At 42.1% G+C, this 10,582-nt stretch overlaps 1 protein-coding gene across 1 annotated transcript; it reads right to left on the bottom strand.

The window, feature by feature from the left end:
• Positions 1-4,775: 4,775 nt before the first annotated feature.
• Positions 4,776-7,001, bottom strand: LOC111948070. Its single transcript, XM_023959484.1, has 3 exons — positions 6,943-7,001; positions 4,885-6,841; positions 4,776-4,784 (listed from the first exon to the last, which is right to left on the bottom strand). The coding sequence occupies exons 1-3, from the start codon at positions 6,999-7,001 to the stop codon at positions 4,776-4,778; spliced, it is 2,025 nt and encodes a 674-aa protein (XP_023815252.1).
• Positions 7,002-10,582: the final 3,581 nt, after the last annotated feature.

Below are 10,582 nucleotides of genomic sequence, written 5' to 3'. Positions count from 1 at the left end.
AAAGTGTCCTTGATGCTTTATCTCCCTTCACCTCTTTTGTATCACTTTTTCTGGTTGTAAACAAAAGCATTTATAAAGTTTCTTTTTTCCCCTCCAATCTGACTAATGAACACCAAAAGAAAGTTAAAGACATTACAGCTCGCAGCGTAGACTTTTCCATTATTCCCACATAGGATTAATTTGAGTGTCAGACATCTCATTGAAGAAATGTGATTATTCATCATGCCAATGGCTTTAGAGCTCAGACAGAACTGATGATGGCTGAGTTAAATTTAGTTACAGCATGCAAACGACAATGATGAACTCAGAGATCTGACCAGGAAAATTAGACCTCAGATTTATGGTTTGCACATCAGCGTTCTGAAATTGTGATGTTATTCTGGGTTTATGATCATTACCAAAAAGTCTAATTATAGCAGAAGTTGCCTTGATGGTTTAAAAACCCACTCTGATGAAAATTGTGTTTTTGGTGATTTAAGCATGTTCTTTTGGCATTTTTTAATGACAGGGTACTTATATGAAGAAAGTTAAGATTAAAATTGCATTTCTTTTTTTAAATTGATGTGTATGAGGAGCAGGGGAAAAAAATGCAGTTGGGAAAAGCTCGTAGATGTGACATACAAGCTACAATCGGCAAACCACAAGCTCCCTGCTCCACTCCATTCTGATGCATCCACTTGTAGACAAGGAAGTTAACATGAACTTATTGACCATCAACTGACACTTTTTATTAACCCTTGTGCTATCTTAAATGACCCCACCCTTGCATTGACGTGTTATTTCTACCATGACAAAGGTGGATAAAGGTGGAAAGATTTCATGTAATCCATTGACACCAGTGAAGATCACAAATCATTGACGAAAAAAGGTTCAGCGCACTGTCTAGTGGGTCTAGATGACCCAACTCCCAACGTTAAAGTGCCTAGGATAGCACAAGGGTTACAGCTGAAGTGCTACATATTTTTGCCCCTTTCTTTAGGTTTCCTCAGCATAAAGCTACAGAAACCCAGCCGTTGCTATGTAGGAAAATGCTCTCTTTCCACACTAAAATCCCTTTAGGGAAACAATAAAAAGAGAAATTAGGTTTAAAAATAGCTCGATATTGTTGCTCTCCTCATGAAAGAATGAAATTCCTCTGCTGGTTTTCAAGGTGAATGTTACATTAAGAGGTTAACGTTTGGTCATCCAGACAATGTCCTCCCATTGTAACGTTATAGACTGAAACAGAGCAAAGTAGATGCCTAGTTTTCACTTGTATGAACATGCAGGTTCTGTGATTGACAAGTGCACAAAATCCCCATCAATCAAACAGCAGGCCTCATCAGGGTGCTCTGCATTATGGAGGACAAAAAGGCTGCACAACGTGATTAGGCTGACATCCCTCACAGGTTAACTGTTGCAACAGGGGCAAATTGTAAACAAACCCCCAAGATACTGCATGTAACCCGACGGAGGAAATTTAAATTACATTTACTCAAACAGCGGTCTGAAAAAAAAAGAAAAAAAAAAAAAAAAAAAACTTAAAAGGCATTAATGTTTAGCAAAGCCTGCTGACAAAACCGGCTTATGCTGGTCTACTACTCATGAGGACAGGTACTTCAACAATATAATTGCCTCACATTATTATTCAAACAAGTAATTCCCCAAGTAATTACAATTAGCAAGCTTATACCTTTGATAATATGCATGAAAGGAGTGCATGTAAGCATGCATAGTGAACAAAGTAGCAGCATCAACGAGTGGAAAGGACCATACATGACATTTTGGACAAAATACAGTGCTACAGTTTAAGTATATTAGATAAAAAAAGCACTTTTTGGGCCATTTTTTAACATCAACTCTAACATACAGTATGTATGGACATATATAAAGAAAACTAAGATTAAAGAGTATTTCTTTATCGAAATTGTGGTGAATCAGGAGAAAACAATGTCGTTTGAAAAGGTAATGCAGGTGAATGCAGGTGGATGCAGCCAAGCTGATTGGGCGGCGTTTCATAATACAGATGGATAACAACCAAAAACATACAGCCAAAGCAACTCAGGAGTTTATTAAAGTAAAGAAGTGGAATATTCTTGAATGGCCAAGTCAGTCACCTGATCTTAACCCAATTGAGCATGCATTTCACTTGTTGAAGACTAAACTTCAGACAGAAAGGCCCACAAACAAACAGCAACTGAAGGCCGCTGCAGTAAAGGCCTGGCAGAGCATTCAGAAGGAGAAAACCCAGCATCTGGTGATGTCCATGAGTTCAAGACTTCAGGCTGTCATTGCCAACAAAGGGTTTTCAACAAAATATTAGTAATGACCATTTTGTTTTTAGTTATTTCATTTGTCCAATTACTTACGAGCCCATGAAATGAAGGGATTGTGTTTAAAAATGCTTTCCTTTTTCACATTTTTATGCAATCATTTTGTTCAACCCATGGAATAAAAGCGTAAAGTCTGCACTTCAATGGCATCTGAGTTGATTATTTAAAATTCACTGTGGTAATGTACAGAAACTAGATTAGAAAGAATGTGTCTCTGTCCAAATATTTATGGTCTTGACTGTACTTGTAACGTAAGAACCACAATCAGCAGGCCAGAAGCTCCCGCTCCGCTCTATTCCAATGCTTCCACTTGCAAACAAATAGATCCACGTATGTTTTTGTCTTCCTCTTCTGACCGGGCATCTGTCTCTAAACTGTATGAATGGGTAGTTCCAATATTGCTCACCATTTTTGTAGCTCCTGTAAAATTAGGCTAGGGTTGTGAGGGGCTGTAAGCTAGAGGGCGAGAGTGTACAAAAAGGTATGATGGGAAATGAGAGCAGGCTCACTCCGCGTGAACAGTCCTTCCCAAAACATTCTAATCAAGTCCTGCTGCTCTGAAACTATGTCCCAGAAAATAACAAGGGTTTTGGATTTTGCCTATAAACTGCATAATCATAATCAAAACACGACTGGGAATATCTTTTCAATAGATCAAAAGATGATCAGAGTGGGACTTTATACTGTTTTAAAATTGCGACATGTTTCTAATACATGGTGCAGTGTTCTACTACTTCCTCCCTATGTTATTGTTTAGATATAATCCATTCTATTTTCTTTTAAAATGTACATAATGTGTTATGTTGGTCTCTTGTAAAGAATATAACTACAAAATGGAATTTTCCCTACTGAAGGACAAATATAGGGTTATCTTATCTTACTAGCTTTGCCAATGTGGGAACAAGCTGACAACACCTTGCTGCCCTGCTCAGTTTTTCACTGAGAAGGAAACGGCTCTTGCCACGAAAACAAAATGCTACCTTGGATCTTCACTTGTTGTTTACATTTACTGATGTAAAACTAAGAAATAAATCGGATAAAAACATGGATACCTGCCAGACAAATAAGTGGATTTGGGAGAAATCCACGTGCTAACCGACTTCACATTATCGGATTTCTGCTTTAATGGAATGAAGGACAGCGGGTTATGTTGTTTACATGGACAAATCTAATAACTGGGGAAATCAAATGTTGAATGTCTATTGTGTGTTCAGAAACAGACTTATTGATCTATTTATGTTGCTTTCAAGCCAGCCTAAAACAGGAAGTGCCCTTGCATCCTCATTAACTGCTTTATATAAATGTTTTGTATTTTTGACAGCAGTAGTTTTAAATCAAAGAGATGTATATGTCAAGGAATTTTCAAGAAGGATCAGTTATATTTTCATATATTTTTTTGATGCAATAATTATTTTTTTTGATAATATTGTTGGAAAGTTGTGTTTTTACAATTGTGGTGATGCCACTACATTTTTTTATACAAATTACAAAAGTGTTGGAAGAAAATTGCATCGCTAGTGAAATGTGTGACATACTTAGATGTTTTACCTGGGCCATCATATTTATTTATATTGTGCAGCAAGTTTTGAATTAAATGATCAAGGTGTCAAACAATCATTAGTGATGTGGGAGGCCTCACTGCTGATAACTTATCTATTTAACAAATCAAAAATAAAATGTTGTGAAAAGTCAAAAAACAGTTTCATGCCATTTTTTGGTTTTATTTCTGACCAATTTCTACACAGATTAGATCTTTAAAAAAATGTTTTTCATCTGATTCTGAATGTGCACAAAAAGACATAACCGATTATCAGAGACATATCTATCTACATTTGACAGTTATAATAGTATTTTACTACTGACTGTTGAATAAAAGACTGAGATAAAAAAGACTTTTTCCCCAAAAATTGTAACGCAATGGTTATTGTTCAAAACACTATGAGAAACAGATTGTGCATACATAGAGCCATGGGTTCAGCTACAAAGGACAAAACCCCAAACACAAATACACATCAGCCTTGAAAAAGACCAATTTATTATTATTATGCCCATTCCTCCTACAAGACACTCTGTGTCCTTGCGACTCAGACATTTTTGTTCACAGCATTTCAAAAATTAACAAATTGAATGACGCACACAGGTGAATATCAATCAGATGAGCTTGACCTTTACATGTTTTTAGAAATTAACAAAAAAAAGTAGAGAAAAAATGCTCTTGTCGATTGACAGTAGAAAGAGACTTCTTCCAAACTGCAGAAAGGAAACTGAAGCCTCAATTGACAACCTTTGCTTAAGTCATAGTTATTTTTTGTATTTTATCTTTCCTATTTATTTTTTTAGAATAGGTCAGGTTTGGAAGTTAACTCATTTTGGTTGATTTTTTTTGAGTCTGTTGTTTCTGATCCTTTTATTTCTGGAGATATAAATTCCTGGTTTGTATCTAAATCTTTGCCCAGAAGAGGTTTACATAGGCTGGGAAAAGATGAGACAAAAATGGCAGTAAAAGTCAAATATCTAGCTTTGATGTTTGATGATGGTATATTAAATGCTGCCACAGGCCTTTTCGGCTCACAGTGTCAAACGCGTTGGTCAGGTCGACAAAGGTTACATAGAGTGCCTTGTTCTGCTCACGACACATTTCTTGAAGCTGTCGAAGGACAAACACCATGTCAGTTGTGCTCCTGTTGCTTCTGAAGCCACATTGGGATTCTGGAAGATGGTCTTTGGCAATGGTGGGCACAAGTCTGTTGAGTAGGATTCTTGCAAGGATTTTCCCTGCGATGGAGAGTAGGGTAATCCCTCTGTAGTTTGAGCAATCAGACTTTACTCCCTTGTTCTTGTAGAGGGGGATGATGACTGCATCACGGAGATCTTGCGGTAATTTTCCCTGCTCCCAGCAGCAGATAAACAGTTCATGGAGTTTGGAGTGTAACGCTGGGCCACCATGCTTCCATAACTCTGGTGGGATGCCATCAACTCCTGCTGCCTTGCCACTTTTCAGTTGCTTAATGGCTTTTAAGGTCTCATCCATAGAAGGCGCCTCGTCCAGTTCCTCCTTGAGTGGTTGCTGGGGAATACGGAGAATTGCTGACACGCCAACCACACGATCAGCGCTGTAGAGGGCTTGAAAGTGTTCAGTCCAGCGGTCCAAGATGGAAGTCTTGTCTGCTAGAAGCCTCCGTTCGTCTGAGCTGCGCAAGGGACTCTGGATTTGGTGCGTGGGCCCATACACTGCCTTAAGGGCTTCGTAGAACCCCCTGAGGTCGCCAGTGTCTGCACAGTGCTGAGTTCTTACTGCAAGGATGGTCCACCACTCGTTCTTGATTTCTCTGAGTTTGCGTTGGGTGTTGCTGCACGCAAGACGAAAGGCAGCCTTCTTCACAGGACAAGACGGCTGGGCTAGATGAGCCTGATGAGCTGTTCTCTTGTTTGCAAGCAATTCCTGGATTACCAGATCATTTTCATCAAACCAGTCTTTGTTCTTTCTGCTGGAGAATCCAAGTACTTGCTCAGAGGTCTGCAGGATAACAGATTTGAGTTGCTCCCAGAGTGGTACAGGGGAGGGATCACTTGGGCGGCTGGTGTCTTCAAGCCTGGACTGTAGACTTGCTTGGAATTTTGCCTTGGTTTCAGCTGACTGTAAGCCGCTGATGTTCAATTTCTTCTTTAGCGCTCCACCTTTCTTGGGTTTCGGCTTGAAGTGGTGATTGAGTTTGCAGCGCACAAGGCGGTGGTCTGTGTGGCACTCTGCGCTGGGCATCACTCTGTTGTGCAAGACATCTTTGGTATCTCGCTGACGCACTATGATGTAATCGATGAGGTGCCAATGTTTTGACCGAGGATGCATCCAGATAGTTTTCAGACTGGCCTTTTGCTGAAACAAGGTATTTGAGATGGTGAATTGGTGCTCGGTGCAAAGCTCCAGCAGCAGGCGCCCGTTGTCGTTGCAGCTGCCAACACCGTGTTTGCCAAGTGCACCTTTCCAGGCTACTGAATCTTGGCCAACTCTGGCATTGACGTCGCCAAGGATAATAACCTTGTCGTCTGCTGGGACACTTTGCAGGAGGTTGCGGAGATTGGCATAAAAATTTTCCTTTTCTGCAGCTTCCGCTTGGAGAGTTGGAGCATATATGCTGAAGAGGGTTGCATGGTACTTGTTTCTTAGTGGTAGGCGCATGGAGATGATGCGGTCAGAGTGGCCAGTTGGAAGGTTTTCCAGCTTTGAGGCGATGGAGTTTCTAACAAAGAAACCAACTCCAGAAAGGCGTCTCTCTGTTTCCGGCCTGCCAGACCAAAAGAGGGTGTAACCTGCGCTATTCTCTCTAAGACTACCTTCCCCTGGGAATCGGACTTCACTAAGGGCTGCAATATCGATGGAGAGTCTTGATAGCTCATGCGCAATGAGAGCAGAACGACGTTCGGGACGACTGCCTGCGTCCAGCATGGTTCTGATGTTCCAACATGCCACTTTTAAACCTTTTACACCTTTTGAGGTAGGTGGGAACCTTTTTTTCCTTGATGTTCGACCGCTTCAAAGATGCCCGTTGACCGCGGCTAGCCAACAGGGTATGGGAGGAGATGAGCTTTGTTTAGGCCACCTTTTCTAGGCCCCTCTCCATGTGGAGCAAGCAGTGCGTCCCTAAAAAAGGCTGCTTGGTCGTTCAGGGTGTTGCCGAGTGTTGCCGTCATCTCCTTGCTTCAGCAACAAGCGACCAATATCCTGAACCGCCTGCATGCAGGATTGGAGCTGCGGCTGCCAGTGGACTTGAGGAGTAAGTGGCACATGGACGTGGACTTGTCCTTCGGGCCTGCGCAGTGGGATTTTAAGGTGAAGTGCAGTGTGCGCGGTTCTGGCCCCACCCTTTACACCCGTGGTTCATCTGTCGTGGCCTAGCAAGCTGGGACGGTGACAGCGAGGTCCACGGATCGTAGGTTTTATATCAGACTGTCCGTGTCCTAGCCTCTGGCTCAAAAACCTTCCTCGGAGGCGCGAGAAATATGTTGGCCGGTGACCTCAGGATGAGGTTCATACGCCCAGTGGCACATGCCACAGAAACATGATGCCGACCAGAAATCGATGGATCCCATGCAGACATTTCTGGGATTGAAAGATTTATCGTTACCCTGATGAGGGAGGCTAAGGGTGTACTAGCACTTGCCCGAAGTGCACACCCAGGCTAGTGGAGGGAAGGAGACGCCTTACTACTCCATTCTAGTCTAGCTCCAAGCTAGATCTAGCCACTGCCAATAATGTGGCAGATCATGGAACGTCTCGGCTGCCCACCCAAATTCCTCAACATGGTTGTTCAGCTGCACGAAGACCAGAGCGGCCAGATCAGGCTCAATAGCGACCTTTCAGAAACTTTCCCCATCACCAACGGCGTAAAACAGGGCTGTGTCCTGGCACCCACTCTTTTTACGATCTTCTTTAGCATGATGCTAAAGCAAGCCACTGATGGCCCTGATGACGAGGATGCCGTGTACATTCGCTACCGCCTCGATGGCAGCTTGTTCAACCTGAGACGACTGAAGGCTCACACCAAGACCCGTGAGCAAATGATCAGTGACCTCCTCTTTGCCGATGACGCAGCTCTCCTAGCTCACACCCAGAGAGCACTTCAGCGACTAACTTCCTGCTTTGCAGATGCTGCCAAGCTCTTCAGACTTGAAGTTAGTCTAAAGAAGACAGAGGTCCTCCACCAGCCAGTACCTCGGGAAGTGTACCAGCCTCCCCATGTCTATATTGGAGAGACAGAACTAAAAGCTGTCCAGCAGTTCACCTACTTGGGGTGCACAATTACCTCAGATGCCAGGATCGACAAAGAGTTAGACAACAGGCTCGCCAAGGCGAATAGTGCCTTTGGCAGACTCCACAGTAGGGTGTGGAACAACAAGCACCTGAAAAAACCCACCAAGATCAGTGTATACAGGGCAGTTGTGGTGACCACCCTTCTTTCCGGCTCTGAGTCTTGGGTCACTTACCAGCACCATCTGCGAGTCCTCGAACGTTTTCACCAGCGCTGTCTACGCACCATTCTTGGCATCCATTGGAGCGACTTTGTCACCAATGTTGAAGTCCTCGAGAGGGCAGACATCCAAAGCATAGAGGCCATGCTTCTTAAGTCGCAACTGCGGTGGGCTGGGCATGTACCCAGGATGGAGGACCACCGACTGCCAAGGATCACTCTGTATGGCGAACTTGCATCAGGCCAGCGAGATAGAGGGGCACCAAAAAAGAGATACAAAGACTCTCTTAAGAAATCCCTTGGTGCTTGTAACATCAACCATCGTCAGTGGTCTACTCTTGCAAAAGACCGTGACACCTGGCGCCAGTACATCAAAGACGCTGTCTCCTCTTTTGAAGACAAGCGACGGACTAGGCTAAAAGACAAACGGCAAATGAGAATAGCCGGCCTCACGACTGCACCGAATCCAGAACAGACTTTCACCTGCAGCCTCTGCTGCAGGATCTGCCTTTCCCATATTGGATTGCTCAGCCACGAGCGAGCTTGTAGAAGACATGGACAGCCCTCTTCATAATCTTCGTTTACGAAGCCTCGCCATGATGATGATTAAATGCTGAAACTGTTCTAAGGACTGTGCAGAAAATCAAGATTTTCCTCGCTGCTCTAATCTGTAAGATTTCTACTTGGAAGATTGCTTATTAGGTCCTTTACTAACTTTCTCGGAAACAGAGGGATGTCATTGAAGGTACTCATCAAAGATAAGAGCTGCTGAAAGAACAATGGCAAGGGGACAAAATATATGCTCTTAAAATCTTCCCATAACTACTCCTTTTACCTCTATTGATGTCATGGTAAGCCATTGGGTCAAGAAGGGGTCGACCTGGAAATCTTACATGGGTCGAGGTCTTTAAGCTGTGCTTAAAGAAAGACCCAGACACAAGTCCAACAGCACCTCTCAAGGAACCATCTGCTCTTTTAGGCTAATTTAAAGATGTGTTTGAAGTGTGCTGAAACCTTGGCTAATCACGTTCTGCAGGAAGCTAACTCACAACAAAACCATTTGATTCCTAAGAGCAGCTGGTTTCGTCACCAACAGAAGCTATTTCTAAAGCAATAACTGCTGTGTTTGTGGAACGGAGCCGGATGTAGGTGATAGCCTTCAAATTGCAGGTTGGTTTCATTTATCAAAGATGTCATGAAGTTGTCAGGACATGAGCTGTCAAGGAGATATGTATTATACTGTGTATTCATGACAATGTTCGAATATAATGACAACATTTTCAATGATTTATAGATACTCCAGAAATGTCAGTCCACCGACATCTGATGTATTTATATGAAACTATGTACAAGTAACATTCAACATTTCTAAAAATAAGGTAGCTTCTACAAAAATTTGTATTAATTATTAATTTACATTATTATATAGCTCATGCATAGATTTGCAAATGTACATTTCTGTTTTTAAATTTTTATAAATCGTTTTTATGCAAGACGAATAAATCATTTTCGCCCTGTGGGTGACGTAAAGTGTACAGAGTAGGGTCCACTGTTTCTTAAGATTATAAAAGATTACATCCTCCAACTTTCTCCAATAACATTTACAGAGACAATGTGGTCAGCCGAGGCATGGGCGGTCAAAACCTGTTATCAGCTTCAATTGATGCAATTTCTGTATAATTTAAATCAGGTAAATCTTTTTAATCCTGAAAATTGCTGTACTTGGGGTATTTTTTGTTAATAGGCAGTGAAGTGAGGCAGCTTATGAGAAGGCAGGTAGTGATACAAATGCTGCAATTTCTTGTGTATATACAGCACAGACCAAAAGTTTGGACACAAATTCTCATTGAGCTTCAAAAGGTAGTCACCTGAAATGGTCTTCCAACAGTCTTGAAGGAGTCCCCAGAGATGCTCAGCACTTGTTATTCTGCACAACACAACTGATGGTCCCAACCCCATTTATAAGGCAAGAAATCACACTTGTGAAACCGGACAGGGCACACCTGTGAAGTGAAAAACATTTCAGGTGACTACCTCTAGAAGCTCATCAAAAGAATGCCAAGAGTGTGCAAAGCAGTAATCAATGCAAAAGGTGGCTACTATGAAGAACCCACAATATGACATGTTTTCAGTTGTTTCACACGTTTTTGTTATGTATATAATTCCACATGTGTTAATTCACAGTTTTGATGCCTTCAGTGTGAATCTACAATTTTCATAGTCATGAAAATAAATAAAACTATTTGAATGAGAATGTGTGTCCAAACTTTTAGTCTGTACTGTATATACACACAGATATGCCCC

Source organism: Oryzias latipes, chromosome 10 (genome assembly GCF_002234675.1).
Source record: "Oryzias latipes chromosome 10, ASM223467v1".
Classification (NCBI taxonomy): domain Eukaryota; kingdom Metazoa; phylum Chordata; class Actinopteri; order Beloniformes; family Adrianichthyidae; genus Oryzias; species Oryzias latipes.
The sequence above is the reverse complement of the archived record's forward strand: the minus strand, read 5'-3'. Positions and strand labels throughout refer to the sequence as shown.